General features: G+C 40.8%; 1 protein-coding gene across 2 annotated transcripts in view; it reads right to left on the bottom strand.

The window, feature by feature from the left end:
• LOC109983905 (proprotein convertase subtilisin/kexin type 4-like) overlaps positions 1 to 18326 on the bottom strand; it is a 180461-nt gene that overhangs the window by 20086 nt on the left and 142049 nt on the right. For both annotated transcript variants that reach the window (XM_029277321.2, XM_065958149.1), the window contains exons 14-16: positions 11617 to 11727; positions 11270 to 11363; positions 7917 to 8102 (exon numbers count right to left, since the gene is read on the bottom strand). In XM_029277321.2, coding sequence (XP_029133154.2) covers positions 7917 to 8102; positions 11270 to 11363; positions 11617 to 11727 — 391 coding nt within the window. The remainder of the gene's footprint in view (positions 1 to 7916; positions 8103 to 11269; positions 11364 to 11616; positions 11728 to 18326) is intronic.

Here is an 18326-nt window from a genome sequence, read left to right as displayed (position 1 = left end):
AACAACACACCGTGTTCCTGTCATGTGATAACGCAAAGAGTTTGCATCTATTTTATTTCTATGGTTCAGTTTAGCTCAGTCAGGTATGTTCAAGTTTTCACAATCCTGGTGAAGTCTAAATGATAGATTTTGTTAATATGTTAGACTGCTGTTCAAAGCTCCAGTTTAAAGGTAAACTGTCGTGTGGATGTGGACATCACTTCATACCCAAAGTCCAAAGAAGTCCACAACATGTTCAAAATAGAGTTCACATAAACTTTTTTCCTCTGCAGAACCACTGCCCAGCCTGCTTGTGTGTGTGTGTGTGTGTGTGTGTGTGTGTGTGTGTGTGTGTGTGTGTGTGTGTGTGTGTGTGTGTGTGTGTGTGTGAGTGTATGTGTGTGAGAGTTTTCTATATGTGTGAGGGCTCCATGCAGGCCAGAGGCCAGACATGGCGGCCCCCAGCCGAGCGCTGCATTGATTTGTTGTTGGTAAACAAACAGCTGGATGCTACAGGTGGATCGATCATGCCTGCCAGCTCCCCAGCATGCTTCTCTACTGGGTCAACATGGCGTTCTGAAGAGCTGCAACCCACCTGTCACCTAAAAACCTTACAAGTCAAATGTTTCTAATTGGGCTGAAGTAAATTGTATTAACATAAATTCATCCTTCTAACTGAAAGGTCCATGATATCCGTAAACTTATCTGGATGCCATAAAATCAGCAGATCTGCAGAGGAATTTAAAGTGTGAGAGCGACAAGCTGACAAAAAAATGAGCATAAAGAAAGGAGAAATTAATCTGACTTTTAGACAATAGAGAGACAAAGAAAATGAAAGGATTAGCAGAGACAGAGGAACAGAGGGGAGAGGGGAGGGATTTTAAAGCCAGAGAGAGAAACTACAAGGAGAGAAATAAGAGAGGTGGCAGGATTAGTGAGGGGCGAGAGATGGCAGGATATGGAAACGGGTGAGTGTCAGGAAGGAGGAAAGGGAGACCCAGTGATAGAGGATGAACCTGAGAAGAGCAAAGAGTTTAGAGTAAGAGATAGTAAAGGTGAGGACGAAAGGCACAGAGGGAGAAGACAGGACAAGGATACACGTAGTCTATAAGAGAAAGACAGAGAAAGAATTGAAAATTATACTAGAAGTCAAACAGGACACAAAGACAGAAAAGAGACATAATAAAACCTTAACAAAGGATTACTTGCAATGCCAAATAAAAATATTTGGAGACAACATTTTAGCAGAACTGCTAGAGGATAAGGACAAAAAAGAGATGTGACTTTTGTGTTTCTGATTTAAATACAAGTACTGGCAGTGAAAATGTATTTAGAAAAAGGGGAAAAGCAACATCTTCGATGCCATATTTATGAATCTAATAAACTCTTATTAGATGCAACGTTTAGGTTTAGCTTTGCGGATGTCGAATGAGTACAGAGGACAGCAGCAGAATGACAGGGAGACAATCTGCATGTAACATTATAAAGGATTATAAAGGTGTAACCCATATGGTGTTGTTTTAACCTGGAGCCCCTGCAGATTACTTCTATAAACTCCCAAAAAGGATTTTTTTATGCCCTACAAAAGTAAGACACAATATGGGATGACTAAATCATGGTTTGGCTGTCCTTGCCGAAATCTTCACTGAAAGAGGGGCCTTTATTGTCTGGGAGTTCATTCCCCTGTGACAACGTTTTACAGGTAACTTCAACTTTTTTCTACTCAAGGTAAACATTTTTTGGCTGCTAGGAGAAAACAAGAAAGATATAGAAACACATGCACATAGACTCAGACAATAGAAGCATTTTTGCCTTATACAAATATACAGAATATAAATGTTGTGTATTTTGCCTAATGACTACCTAACAATGCATGAGGTTTAGCTGTTAGTTGAATTACAGAAAGGAAATTATTATTAATTGATACTTCATTGCCTTTTATAGCCTATATGTTTTTCCTCCTTTCAAAATAAACTGTTATATTTTAAAGCCATTGCAAACCAACACAGGTGTTTATAATTACTCTGGCTGATTAGGCCACGACAGGTTGTAAATAGGTGGAGCTATTGTGAGAACTTATGATGTAATAAATTCTACGGCCTAACATGTATGATACAGGTCATCAAATCCTCCTTCCCAAACTGTTTCTTCAAAATAAAACAGAGTAGTGGAGTTGTCAGTCAAACATACTTGTTCCATGGTCCCACTAACACCTGTGTGGGTGTACAGAGGCTTTAGTTTGACAAGTTGATACTTCTACCTCACCACTGAGAAAGTTGTTCTTGTTTTCACTTAAATTTAATTTCTCTGGGCATGAAAAAGAACTGGCACCATCACTAGCAAAAAATTTTTTATAACATAACCCTCCACCTAAGAGACGATCCACAAAGAACAGAGTCATATTTATTACGTTTTGAAAAAGAGAAGAAAAAACAGCATCAAAACTTGTAAATGTCAAGAAAGTATAAAGTATAAAAAAGTATAAAAACATTTTTGAACAAAAAGTTACTGGATAAATGCTATTCAGTTAACTGTAATGGAAGAAACCAAGCTTCAAAATAAAGCCCTAAAAAAGGAACCTGTGAGTGTTGGCTGTGTTGGAGTGGGAGCCAGAGTCAGATGAGGGTGGGATGGGTTGGGGTGTGGGGGTGTGGGGGGTGGGGGGGAGTCTTGCTGTGTCTACATATGTAAAGCAGCAGGGAAGCAGCAGTGTGTCAGACTGAGGCTCTGGCCCAACCTGAGCTCCTCACAGCTCCCTCCAACACATCAATCATCCAAAACAGGGCCATCACAGCCACAGTGCATGCTGGGAGACACACACACACACACACACACACACACCCAGGCACACACACAGCAGCACGCTTAGAGACAAACAACTGAACAAACACACACTGGGTTGAACGAACGCACAGACATTAAATCGTTGACACGCACTGAAAAAATAACAAGTGAACTCAAAACACATGCTCGTACTATCACAGGTAAAACAGAAAAAATACAGTATCACAGTGCAGACACACACACACACACGCACACACACACACACACACACACACACACACACACACACACACACACACACACACACACACAATTACACGAATGAACATTCTGCAACACATACAAACATCATCAAAAACAGTGTTAAATGCAAACTATACACACCGACAATCACCTACAGTGCAAACTACACATGCACGCGCACACACAAACACACACATAATGAAGTGTGCACACACAGAGTCACACCGTCTCTGCCTCCCAGTCTCACACAAAGCACAGACACAAACAGAAATAGGTATCCTGTGCCCACAGGGTGCCCTCGCCCCCGACCATCTGTGATGGGTGCCAACACACAGTGGGTGATATTTACAGCGAGACCCGGCCCTGCCATCCCCCCCATCCCCCCAAACATACACACACAAATACGCACACACAAACACACACAAAAGAAATACCCACAAAGGGCCGCACGGATCGCTTGATCTCCCAAAACTCATTAAACATGCAGATATATGCAAATGTATGCACCTCTAGAAATCCACCTTGGGCCAGAGTGAGTGAGAGTGTGTGTGTGTGTGTGTGTGTGTGTGTGTGTGTGTGTGTGTGTCTGAGAGCACATATTGGTGGAAATATGTATGTGAGTTTGTTTCTACTGCAGCAACTACCAAGGCTTTGTCAGAGTGTCTACCAAACTTGATGATGTGCTTGTGTTTGAGTAGTAACTGTAAGTTTCTATTTTTAATTTTTTTACCATAGTTTACAATGAGTAATGGACACTTCCCCCGATAACATTACATCTGAAATTGTCTTGCCACTTGCCACAAATAATTAAACTGCATTTGGATGTCCAGAATGGCAGTACCCCATTAAAACAACAGATTTGGGTCTGAAAGTCGCCCGCTCTACCTCACTTGGATTATTATTACTTACATGGAAGCAAGAAAGACATAAAACTGTTCCTTTTGTTTATTTTTTATTATTTGGGGCCATTTTTTCATTTACTGGACAGGACAGCTTAAGAGAGACAGGAAATCGTGGGAGGAGAGGGTGGGGGGTTGACACAGCAAATGGGCCGAGGTCAGAATCAAACCCAGGACCGCTGCGATAAGTACTAAAACCTCTGTGGCTATACCCCTAGGCTATACTGAGCTTATCTGACAGTGTGAAATAATGTTAAACAATATACAGTAATCTCAATGATTTAAATTGTAAGTATCATCTTTCAGAGTGTATAAAATGCATAGGTTCCTTTGAGTATGATGTAAGATTTTAATGACCATGAATGACTAATGTACATCTTTTTTGCATCAATAATACACTTTAGTGTATTTAGTGCACAGACAAACACACACACGGACAAGATAGCAGGGAGTCAGGTGGGGTAGGAAGGAGAGTTATTGTTTCTTGAGTTACTAGTTCATTAAACATACTTACATGAATTGTCCGTTTACCTTAATAATAGAATTGACATGTTTCTTTTCGAGTGGTATCTAATAATGTTGACTGTTTTTGAGATAATTGTCTTTGACATCTCTACAAAGGAGGCAAATTGATACATTGTTTGCTGGCAACAGTAAGATACACATACATGTATAGAACATTAAAAACAGTAAAATATCTTTGCAGAAAGTAAAGATTGCTCTGCACATTAGGCAAAGTATGGGGACAAATATTCAAGAAAACGGTGCTGCTGCTGCTTGATTTTTTGTTTTTTTAAAGATTGTGGATTAATATTATTAAATGCTCTGCAGTTAGGGAACAAATAAAACATACTTCTCCGAATCCATAAAATATTGTGTTAACAGCTTTTAACTGACATTACTGCTCCAGACTGACAGTGATGGGGATACTCTTGTTAGGTAATGTATATCAGCAAATGTAGCTAATAAGCGCTCATATTTCTTGCCCATCACTTTCCAAACGGCAGCATTAATGACCCAGCCACATTGAAAAAACATGGGCCTATAGCTGTCTGTACTTTTGTAGGTTTCATCTGGGCAGCTGTGTAAGGGATTCTCCACTGGATATATGTAAACATCACAGAAGTGGTACTGGCAAGGACTTTGCTGTTTTGAATGATTGAAATATGGAATTATCTTAATATCTCAGTTTTTCTGCGATTGTCAGGTGATGTAAATGTGCATTGTTTTGAAGAGACCTGTGCTGCTGCTCCACAGTGTTCCATGGTGGCCACCACTTTCCTAAGCTTTTGCCCTCCAGGCCTCAAGTCACATGACTGAAATCTATAAATTGGGGTCAAGACAAAATTCTTATTTATACTTCCAAATACAATCTATGCGGTAGTTTAGTCAAACGCTGGAAGCATGTTTCAGCAATGCAGTAGGTGCTGTCACATGATCGACCTACACTCAGTTACCTTTGTTCTAAATAAAATAGATTGAAAAAGTTAAACACAGTGGCATAAAAATCCTGAAACAACTTTTAAAAAATGTTTTTATGTACCTGCCCAGCAACCCAGATACACCAGTGGACAAGTGTAAATGCTTACAAAGCAGCATGCCAATAATGTAAAAGTCAACAAGCAGCATTTGAAACATTTAAGATCGGAAATAATCATAAAACCTGGTGAAAAAAAACATTAGGACTGAAAGAGAGAGAAGGGGTGGAAAGATCAAAGATGCACAATGTCTAAATAACATCTAGCTAAGTATTATTGATGATTTATTTAAATGATTCCAATCCTTAAGTTAATCATATCAGTCTAGTTTTAATCCATTACATTTGTAACTGTTCGTTGGTTTTCTAGAATAAGCTTTTACTATATTGTGCAATACTACCTTCAGCATATTCCCTTGTAAACAGTAAAAGCACTGAGCTGAGCAGAGGTACAAGAGAGGGCGGTAGAGTGAGCACAGGGGAGAGAGAGAGTATTTCCAGCCCTGCGGTCTCGTCTCCTTCACAGCGCTGGAAGGTCAGCCGTGCCTCAAGCCATAAGACTCGCTCCCTTTTCACTTCAGTCCCCCTTTTATTCCAGCAGCACCACAGTGCTCTTTGACAATTGTCATCATGACAAATCAATATAGACTCTCTTCAGACACCCCCCCCCAACCCCCTCCACTGCTGCCCTTGAGTTTTTAAACACTGATCCAACAGAAAGTCCTCTTAAAGTCTCTTCCCAGGCCCTCCATTTTATAGTTTACCCCTCACTGTATGCTATTCCGCTCAGTCCTGAGTGTCCTATTTCTCTCCTTAGTCCACATGTGTTTCTCTACATGCATCTTTTCCAGATGAATATGGCATTATAGACGTAAGAGGGAATGTTATATGTCAATCAGGACAGAAAAAACAAACGCTGAAATAGCTGTGCTAGGTATTCCTTCTTTGTTATTTTAATGGGACATTAGGTTTACAACCATTTTATTCAATCAAATATATAATTACAGTTCAGAAAACAGATACCTTTTTTTCTGTCTCTGATTCAGATGTCAGGCAGGTTTCTTTGTCATTTCTCGCTTTTCTATCTTGCTTTGACTTCAAGCGTTTTCACACTCATTTCTATCGCCTTGTATTTGTCACTTTCTGTGTTCATGTTTCCCTCAAATCTGTGGTGAAGTTGACAAACCAGCGTAAAACCAATCATTGTGTGAGTGTGCGCCTGATTAGTGGCGTGCAAAGGTATGCGGCACGAAAGACGCAGGCGTTAATTCGTGTTGTGAGCATCGCGGTGACTCGTCTCGGCCCTCCGGTAATGAGCAGCCGCGTCATTATGTGGCTCGGCTTCACCGTGTTTCCTCCCTGTCTCTGCGACACACTGGGCCTTGGTAATTGGTCACAGAGGGGACAGTAATCTGCACGAGGACGTGGGAGAGACACAGAGACGGAGAGGTAGAGAGAAACTGTGTGTGTGTGTGTGTGTGTGTGTGTGTGTGTGTGTGTGTGTGTGTGTGTGTGTGTGTGTGTGTGTGTGTGTGTGTGTGTGTGTGTGTGTGTGTGTGTGTGTGAGTGTGTGTGTGTGTGTGTTTGCAGGAAGAGGGTAGGTGATAGAGGACAGGGGGTGGGTGTCTTTCATCTTCACAGCTTTTTCTCTATAAACCTCCAACTGTTTACAAGGACTGATGCCTATTGGCACACATGCACACACACACATACAGCCTGAGTGTGTCCCCCCAGCCCCCCCCCCCCCCCCCCACACACACACACACACACACACACACACACACACACACGTCTATTTCTTCCACCCACACGTATATACAGAAAATGACCTCAGCGCGCTACATTCTGTGAGTATGGATTGTAATCAGATGTCGACAGTATTGTGTCTGTCAAACCTGGCCAAGGTTACTTAACCTTCCAGTCTTAATTTCCCTTCCATTTTAGCTCCTTCCTCCATATCAAACATCAGCACATCTATGAGAGGGAAAAAAAAGGAAAAGAGTGCGGGGAGGAAAATGAAGATTGCCATGCATGGCTGAAACTCGGAGATGAAAGTGGAGGATGATTCACATTGCTATGGTAAAATGAACTGAACCAAGCTGAGCTGTGCTGGACTGGGCTATTTTTAAACTTCTATACACTGCAGCTACAGTACTGGAAGAGGACAATGTAAAGCGGAAAAAATGATTTCAATATATCACGAGAAGCTATATTTAAAAAAAAAGGTTTTCTGGTCTGGGAGAGTATGAAAAATGATTATACAGGCTTTGCCAGGGATATTTTTTTCTATATTTTAGGCTAGTTGACTATGTTATCACTTGAGAGATGAGAGGAAACCAAAAAAAAAGGAACCAAGACTGCACATCAGTTTGTGGTAAATTCTAGCAAGAGCATGCGCGCAGTGACAATGCAAACCTGATGAAATGAAATGGCTACCATTTCCATCATATTCCATCAAGTGAACCGCTGTAAACTTCAGCGTGCAGCTGAAGTTTAACTTCACATTTAAAGACGCATCCCTTGTTTGCTATCACCTCCAGGGTCCACAGGCCTTGTGGATGCTCCCCCCAGCTGTGCACCGTCATCAGGGTCCAGTTTGTCAGGCCAGCAGTGGAAGCGTCATTGGGCCGTGTGTCCAACAGCAGTGATACAGTACCAGCTGGAGATTTCAGGCTTATAGAGAGGTCACCGCGGCACACGCTGTTGATACTCACTCTAACCTGTTGAGAGACAAAAAAAAAGAAAAAGGGATACAGTAGGTCAACAACAACAACATTTCTTTGCAGACTGTCCCTTCTGTTTCCCCCTTTTTCTTTAAGGGGTGGGGATTGGGGGGTTTCTACACTGGGTGCTTCTCCTTTGATTGGGCAAGGGTGTCTGTTGTTTTTTTCAAATATGTGTTTATTTGCCTAATTATTTGTTTTTACTATTTTTGCTTGTTTTAATTGTAAAGCACTTTGTGACTTGTTTTAGAAAAGTGCTACATGAATTAAGTGATCAAAATAAGGAGATGGAGGGAAAGGAATAAAGAATAGATAAAACAAAAGGGAGAGGGAATGGGTGGACAGACCCAAAGCAGTGTGTGAACATGTTATCTGTTTATTCTTTTAGTCAGTATTTCTGAATGACAACAAGTGGCTGTTTATGAAGTGTGAGAAAATAACTGAAATAAGGACTTTTTGGGGGGATGAATGCATCTCTTTATCTTATTTCCAAGAGTATATTGACAAAAAGGCTAGTACTCTCATACCGGTGCACAGAGTCAGTGATCTTAGCATAAAGACTGTAGGTGGCTTTAGGTGTTGTGATATTGAGTTTCCATTAGTTGTTTGATAACCTTATGGTGATGACCAGTGTCCAAATAGTTGAGTTCAACTTGCTAATAAAAAGACTTAGATTGTTGAGTGTAGTTTAATAAAAACAGACAGAGTGGTATCAAGCTTTCCATCTTACTGTCAACTAAGTGGAACATGTCAAGTTCCTAAAATGTTGATCAACTATTGTAAACGTTTTGCTCTGATCAGTATACAGTATAACATTTTTCACCCTGTAATCAGAATGAATATCCAAAGAAATAGATTTGATGCATAATTAGACCCCTTGTAAAACTTCTGGAAAAAGCAAAAGGCGGTTAGCAGTGCTGACCAGTATTGTGAGAAACGTGTTACTTAGTATTGCATCTCTGTAAATCCACAACTGTTTGCGGTAACTTGCAGTGTAAATGGACTTGAACTTGTGTAGCGCTTTTCTACTCTTCTGACTACCAAAAGCACTTTTTACACGACAGCTCACATTCACACACAGAGTGCAAAGTTTATATCAGTACAGGACACATTGATATGTGACTGCAGGAGCTAGGGATCGGCTCTACCAATCTGAAAGTAACTAGTTACTTTTCAAATTCATTAACGCTGTCACAATTACAGAAATGTAAAAGGACTTCCTAATTATTACTTTATGTGAACTAGCCAGCAGCTATATAAAATTGAGGTTTATTAACATTGGATTTGATAGTCGAGGTTGCGATTACATTATCACATTAGCATCCTGGGAGAAAGAAAATCATTCAGGCGAGAGCTTTCTGACTTGGAAATACCAGCAATGTTTTTCCCCTCCTCCATTTTAAGGACAAAAATATAGTAGTGAGTTGTAGCCATTGCTCAGGAAGGACAACTTTGTCCACTGCCAAGAACAATAATTATTATCTCACGAAGCACTTCACTAAACTATATAAATCTACTTAACTAGTTGACAGACAGCCCAGTGCTGCAAACACAAGTGACCCAGGTTCCGCTCATGTTACCTCGGCAGACCAAGTAGTACCTACTCCATCCAAACAACCAAGGCTTGATTTTAAATCAAATAAAGGTTAAATAAAAAATCACCGCCAGCTCCACAATCTGTAAGCCAGGAAGAACTAAACAGACTAATGGCAACGTTATGTTGTCTAAGCTTTATATCAACTGTCAGTCTGTTGCCTTCAAAGGACTAAATATAAAAATAGCTACATATTAATGGTGTCTCCAGTGTTATATACATTTGATTGTTCATGAGTATTGAAGCAAAACAGAAGTGATGCCGAAGATATTCTCCTAAACAACTACTTACTTTAATCATACAGTAATTCAGTTAGTTGCTCGATTACTTTCCAATAGTAGTTATGACTCTTACTAGTTACTATACTGTTGATCACAATACTACCTCATGTTTGAATCAAAACCCAAATTCTTAACGTCTGAGAAAGCCTTCTTTGCATGTCAGACAGATGGGCAAAGATGGAGACAACAAAAAGTAAGAGAGAGGACTCAGTGACAAAAAATAGCTTGAGGGTATATTAGCTAAATGATATAAATAAGCACATGGACCCCCAGCCCCCATCTCTATGATCCCCCCCCCCTCAGTAAACACTTTCCCTGTCCCTGTTCATCGCAAGCAGCACATCTGGTGTGACAATGGCACGTCGCAGAGATAGCCGCCAAGCTGCAAAAAGACTGACAGCCCGCTCCTGTTTACAGCGTGTTACCACGGCAACACGTCCATCAATCACACCTCGCAGCGATGGCCTGACCCACGCTTTCTGCCAGGGAGTAGAGACGCAAAGATGAAGCCTTTTCAATTTACATGCTGACACACTCCAGCTCTCTCTCTCTCTCTCTCTCTCTCTCTCTTCTTGCTATTTCACAAGTACACAAACACACTCTCACACACACACTCAAACAGTGATACAGAGACATACACATACAGTACACAGCCTGCTGACACAGTCACACAAAGACACATTTGCATGTATGTGCCCGTACTAAAGACAACACACTTTTGTCCATTTTCTGCAAATGACACAGCCAAGACAGAACACATCAAAGGATGATCACTTTTTATCTGCTCTGTTTTCAGATGGAACTCATGACACAGAAACCTCAAAAACTATTTGTAAGAAATGTTTAAGCTTCGTAGGTTGGAGATAGGAGTTTTCAGCAATTTCTCCTCTTGATGTGTATAATGACAGCAGATAAGAATGATCCTTTCAACGTATAGATGAAAAATAAACCCTTGTTCACCTCCCCAGGGTGTTAAGAAAATCGACTTTTTGGAAAATTGTGTTTTTTATTTTTTTCTCCATTTAATATTAATTAGATTTTTTATGTAAATATATAGATATTTCAAATATGTTGTGTAACTAATGAGCGTTAGAGGTAATGGCACACTTTTTATAGCTCTTGGCAAATACTGTAAGTGCATTTCTTAAATAATCAGCAATTCTTTAAGATGTTCATTTAGTATTAAAAAATATAAACATCCAAGTTGTTCCCAAAAAATCCCAAGTTTTGCCAACATGTACAGTATGTTCATACCATCTATAGTCAGTGTATTAGAATAACTGTCTGACCTGAACATGTTCCAGGGTGTTGATCTCATTAGTCCTCCCATGGCAGGCCTCTGATTGGATGTTCACAGTGACCACACCTTTTGGATGAAGTATTCTACCCAATGAAACAAAATGGTCAATGGTAAATGGACTTGAGCTTGAATAGGGCTTTATCTAGTCCTCTGACTTCTCTTGACCTCGTAGACCAAGAAAAGATGAAAGACTGAAGAGTTTAAGAATTATGAAACAATAAGAAAAAACACATTTTCATTCTAATATAGTTTAAGGAAAAAATCTAAGGTAAAAATACAAAAAAAGAAAAAGGGTGCACATGACTGTATTTTGCGTAGTAGTAAATACTTTTGAACCTGTTAGGATGGAGCGGGGTGTTTTGTGTGCATATCCTCTGTGGAGCAACAGTGCTGAAGTGCGCGGCCTGCTGCACCATCAGTCCTGCATCCAACAATCCAAAGCCAAACCTGGAACAAGTAGACAACATGCACTCCATTATATATACAGTAGAACGTGTGTGTTTGTGTATATATGCTTTCATACAGGTGCACTGGAGGCGTTCGCGTAGGTGGCTGAATGTAAGCAGAGTAACTGCTAATGGCTCCGGCATGAGGCTCCAACAAGTCATTGACCAAGACGATGTTGTCCTTTGACACAATAGCTCCCCACTCTGTCCGGGCTGAGGGCTGATGTTTGTACTGCCTGAACAATGTGTCATCTCATGGACTGTAATCAAGCCTCATTATTCATTCTTTACCACCCCAATCTGGATGCTGGAGACACAATTGCAGACCCTTAAGCAGCGTCGCTGCCTGGTGACTGTACGACCACTACCTGTCTTACTCTCTTCTTCACTGTACAGCTCCTGCTTTGACGTCTTCTTCATCTCTTTTGAATCATTCCGTCTCATCTTTCCTCTTTGCCCTCTCTCTTTTTCGCAAAGCAGCCTGTTATTCACTGTTCTTTCCTCTCTAAATTCCACTTCACTCCCCTCCATCAATCCCGAATGTCTTGCATCAGAACTCTCCATTAACACTTCAGAGATGTTGAAATCGCAGTCCTCATGAGTCTCTCCTTAATTCCACTTTAAATCTTTCATTTTCATGCACTCTCTATCTCTTTCAGTTCCCTCTTGTTAAAATCACAGTCCTAAGAATGACTAACAGATCCGTAACAACCTTCGTTCTCTCCAACCCCTCCTCCTGGAGACTCAGAGGGGGTGACAAAGAGCTAATTCCTGCCATTATTTCCATACAGACCTTATGCGGTTAATCAGCAATAAGTGAAATTCATTATCCTGATGACGGGGTTTCTCCGCGTAGCAGAAGGAGAGACAGAGACAGGAGAAAGGAGAGAGATGATCAATAACTCAATCAGTCGCCCTGCATGGGGCTCCATCTCCTCTGTCTCAGACTGTCAGTGTGTCTGAGGAGGAGAGGCGGGAGCTGCAGTCCACGCCGTCCTCGTCCTAACAGCACGCCGCGCGATCAATGGACACAATCTAATCAGCCACTATCACCACCAATGACTTTTAGCATGTAGGGCCCAGCATAATAGCATTAGGACGAGTTTGTGGGTTTGAGGTGAGCTGCCGAAGTTCAAGGTCATTCCCAGAGTTTGTGAAAGCTGTGAAGAGTTGGAGCAAAAACACTGCTGACAAGTGCTGAATGCAGAAGAGCGGACTGGTGACTGCTGAGGTATTGACCAACATGGATCGTGACAATGACCAAGAGAAACCAAACAAATTATTTTGTCCACAAGTTCCAACTTTGCTTATGCCACTAGATTGGAAGTAGAAGTGTTTGATTCAGTAATCAATGTGTGTTTGAAGTCTGATTTGTGATACTGAATGCTCCCGATACATATTTAAGGGTGCATCTAAACATATGTTATGTGTTGTTTCTTGAACTTTACTATGTTGTCACTAAAACAAAACAATACAAGCTTGAACTTACTTTGGGCATTTGATTAGACGGTTGAGGTTTAGGACTGACAACAAAACGTGATGCCAGAAATCCATCTCTACTAGATCGAGTAGAAATTCTTGCCTTACTAAGTAATCCTATTTAAACATTATTGAGCACTGTATATATCATATATTAATCTGAGATACTAAATCCCTGTGTCCTCCCTCATGTGTATTCATCTGTGTTACCTCGTTTAAGTCTTTGCTTCTTGAGTTTTCGACCATACCCTGTTTTTTGACTTTGCCTTTTGCCTGCTACTTTGGATTCGATAGTTTTGTGGATTTTTTGTTCTGACTTAGACTGATTGAACACTTTGAATATTTGACCTGCTCCTGTTTGGAGTCTTGCATCTGAGCCCATTGCTCTGTTTCCACTGGTCTTGTCATTAGCTAACACAACTGAAAGAAGAGTATGATGTGAATTTGATGGGGACAATTTTCAGCAGAGAACTAATTAAAATGTTGAGTGCCAGTGAGTACTAAGTGCACCAGGACGGTGTATGTGTGGACTGACCCGGTGTGCACGTTCATGGTAATAAGAGAACATGACATCCTGGACTCAACTTTCTTTTTTAAACAATGGAATTATGTTGCATAGTGGGATACGATTTGTCAAATTAAAGAAACATAGATGACTGTCTGAAGCACTCTTTGGACATCAATCAATTCTAATCGAATGTGGAGCATATCCCAGATCACAAGTTATTCTGAACACTTGTTTGATGTTTGAAATGTTGTCTCATATGTTTGTATCTTTTTGTTGTAAATGGAGCTGCTGTGATGAAGCAGCGATAGATAGATAGATAGATAGAGTTCAATCAATCAATCAATGGACATCTCTTAATAAGAATCATTTATTGTTGGTTTATATCATGAATCCGTCGACAATAATATAATATTATAATATTAATATAATATATAATTTTATTGTAATAATACAAACCTTTATTCAATGGAGCCCTACTCAATGTCAGATTGGCAGACCAACACCAATAAATACTTTCTTATTATTATTATCATTTTAACAATAATTATCACTACATTAATTATATTTAGTCATGCGTATTAGATCAACGACTAACACATTGAAATAAAGTATTTATTGGGAAATTATACTATGTCGACTTACATTGCTTAAAAAGTTCTATTTCATTTTTTTCACTTAAATCAAATTACGTTCAAGATTCAGTGTCACGAATCCTTCCAGAATATTTATATATATTTTTTTCAAGTACAAACAGCACACGTGCACAGACATCAGTGTCAATTACATGTTTAAGATTTTGATTAGGCAACAAAGAATCAGCAGGTGTAAGAAAAACATATTTCACCATGGGGGGGACAAATTGATACCTTGACTGCTCATAAAACAGAAACTGTTGGTGACCCAGGCTGCCACCCTGCTCCCTTTAAGTGATTAAATATACCCTCCCCAACCCATACTCTTTATAGCCTGAGCTGTGCACCTATTAAATCCTACAGCTCCCTCAGATCGATCGGGCCTGCCCTAGTTCCATGGCCATAAACCCACACAGACATATATCTGATAGAGAAAGCTGCAGGAAACAGGTTTACCCACGATAGAACATGATGGAAATGGCAGATTTTATGTCCCCTGCCATGTCAATGAAACATCACTGCTGAGCTGAGTCGCTTTCTGAGAAGACTCTCTGGCCTTTAAGCCGTCTCATCATCAGTAGCAGGAAACCAAAAGACTGACACACAACTGAATTCAACAAGGGCTAGTTTATTTAGATAGGACAGTGGATGGGCTAGGAAAGATAGCAGGGAATTACATGCAAGAAAGGAGCCACAGGCCAGACTTGAACCCTGGCTGCGGCTTGGGAGACTATACCCTCTGTACATGGGGCCTTATAGCTAGGCCATCAGAAGTTTCAACATTTTTGGAAAAAGGCAAAAATGGTTAAAAAAAAAATGTCTTGGTGAAATTTTTTTTTTTTTTTAAAACACATCAAACCATTAGTCAGAAAACACAGTCATCAAATTTTCAACTTGTTCTTCTCCACCTCCTGCGTGGTCGGAGGGAGGTTGAGCCAAGCCAACTACAGAGTGACAGCCGATCTTCTGTCCACGCAGCACGAAGCATGTTAAACCCCGGCCCCCCGCCTCTGCACATATCGAGTCCTAGTTTTGCATTTTCTCCTTCTACTTTCAGTCCTTGATAGCAAATGCCCTTGCAAAGTCTTACACCCTCCTTTTTTTATCCATTAGGACGAAGGCCGCCTCCCCCCCACCTCTTCATGGGGCCTCTTTGTAACTGTCAAGGAACCCTTTTCACTTTTTGTTCTGCGGGCCTTCCCAGGTCCTTTCTCTGTTGATATTCACACCATCTGCCAGCAGCAGTGGAAAGTGCACACAAACCCAACTTGCACTGAGACATCAAGCTCTCCAGGGTCGAGATCATGGCTCATCTTAGCACATAGCTTTAAAGACAAAGTTTTTAACAACTGGTATGCTGCAACCAAAACACAATTTTGCAGCTTTCCAGGGACCTAGCTACTGCGCTCTCACCTCTTGTTTGCAATGGTACGTCCTGCTAAGTCCCCCCAGTAGAAGTGGCTGTAAAGAATCACTCAAGCCGCACTAAGCAGCTGCCTGTGAGTTAGGTCATTTTCCCAGGAGCCACAGAGTGGGCATTGGCAGGACCTCAAAAAGAGGGGACACCATCTGTTCAGCGCCTGAAAAGGTTGGTGACACCTTCTGTGGTACCAACAACTTCTAATTAAGTGGCGAGGAATGCAGTAGCAGCTCCAGTGTGTGATTGGTGGGCTTGCCTTAGTAATCCCAACAACAACACAGCAGACCCCCGGTCAGTTTTATACTTATACAACACATCTGGCCATGGGCTAATGATAAAATGGCTGAGTTAGAATAAACACTTGATGAAGGTAACATAGACACAGCCGACAAACGCTATGTTTACTTCTATTTTCTATGATGTTGTGTCATATTTTTTTGTAGCACTTAATTGAATGTTTATCAGGAGCATGGAAAACCTCATTAGCCCTTTGGTCAATCCCAGCGTGGTTTGTTTCTGTTATATCATGAAGCTCTAATTTCATTAACATGAAGGATTTAAATGAAATAACAAATAGACTTAACATTCTTCTGATTTCATCGCACAGCCAAATCTTCTGCTCAGAAATGTTACTAATTAGGCTTATTAAGTAATTAAGAAGAGGTCTTAATTATATCTGTGCCACTGGGACCCACATGGCTGTAACCATGAAATAATGTGCCAGCTGCTCAGCTTTGTTGGTTGGATGTTACACCATTTCATCAATCTAACTCTTTTGAATGTGCGTTTTTATCGAGGAAAAATGTTTTTCAGACAGTATTTGGCAAATATCGTTCTGATTTGAAATTGCATAGAGAGAAAAAACTTAGTGGCATTCAACATTACAGCCTTAAAATGTCAAATGAATTACCTTTGCAAAGAGTTAAAAGCTTAATGAAATATATTGCAGGGTGGAAAATGAGCGGTTTGGCACAGGCATGGACTTAGTCTCAGGAGAATGGGCACCAAAGTCTCTGCAGCCATCAGTCAAAGTAGCAGCCACCCGTCCACGTCTCTTACACAAGGAGACTTCTCTGGAAGCCACAATGATCTATACCTCATGACCTCACTCTCAGTGTCCGACATATTTTGATTTGTAGCTCGAGTGTTATTCAAACACAAATTCAAAGGAGGATGAAATTCAGCAGAGAGCTTTTGTTGGACACACACCAAGGTACAGTCCTTTTAGATGTCTCTGCCCTTGTGGGGAAAAAGAGAGAGAGAGCAGAGGAGAGGGAAGAGAGGATTGGGTAAGTGCTGTGCTACAAGCTTGGCATAAAATTCCCTTACCAGGTCTGGACTACTTTTCTTTCACTCTGGACAAAGCAAACACTGAAGCAGGAGGCTTTGTTTGCATCTTCAAAGAGAAACGTTTTTAATGCTATGTCAGTGAATGTGATAAAGCACACAGAAATATCAGGAACAAAAGCTAAAGAATGTTTAATGAAAGGTGTGACATCTGCTACATGATTTCAACATGGGAGCAACAAAGAGTTCAACAGATCCGCTTTCCACACGCAACATTTAAGAACACATAAAACAGTCATGTCTTTAAGTTTGAGGTCACTTTAAGGAGAGAGGAAACTGTTGGAGCTCCTAGAATCAAAGCATCCCGATCTATTTGGAAACAATAGACCAACCAAATGTAGTTATAATAGTCTTGTGTTGAAAAAATGCAAAAAGTAGGCTACTTCCAACATTAAATAAAGACCATATAATGAGAATTAATTGCATATGGACTTAGAAGTGTGATTTTTGTTAATTTAAAGTTTTTGCACGTCCAAGTCCCAGTTCTGAAAACTCAATAGAAGATTGATGTTACAAACAACTCACTGTCAGCTAGTCTTTGGTTGTGCCATAGTCTATTTCAGAAAATGAAAAATAAAGCCTAGGAGTATGGCGTTGGGGAACTTTATTTTGAAATATCTTCTGTTTTTCCACCACCCCCTTCTCAAAATATCAAAATTGCTACTTGTACATGAATTATGCATTAGGAAGGTTTAGAAGAGCACAGGGTCCCTACAACCCCCCACTCGCCTTGTAGCCCAGCAGGGTGGAGCGGGGTAGTATGTATGTGTGTGTGTGTGTGTGTGTGTGTGTTTGAGGGTAGGGGTTTGGGTGCAGGGGTGTACAGGCACCCCTCTGTTCGCCTGCTGCAGCCCCCTGCAGGGAGACACGGCACCCCCTGCAGGAGGTGCAGCGCTCCGCTTCCCCTGTCCCTCAGGGCGAGTCAGTGTATGTCACACACAAACACACACAAACACAATCTCTCTTCATTCAGCCCGGTTTGTCTGCTGACCCATCAATCAAATGTGTATACAAACAAACACACACACACACACACACACACACACACACACACACACACTTAACATTCTGAATCTGTGTGTACAACTGGAGTGTCACAATCTCTCAGGATTGAAAAGCACAAAAATACATTCAGATGGGCCACACTTTACTTGAAAGAAAGTTGTGAGACAGGAAGTTAATGACGGATAGGGAAAACATGACAGCCCATGTCT

This window comes from Labrus bergylta, chromosome 8 (genome assembly GCF_963930695.1).
Source record: "Labrus bergylta chromosome 8, fLabBer1.1, whole genome shotgun sequence".
Lineage (NCBI taxonomy): Eukaryota > Metazoa > Chordata > Actinopteri > Labriformes > Labridae > Labrus > Labrus bergylta.
Note: the sequence above shows the minus strand (reverse complement) of the source record. Positions and strands in the feature narration are given on the sequence as shown.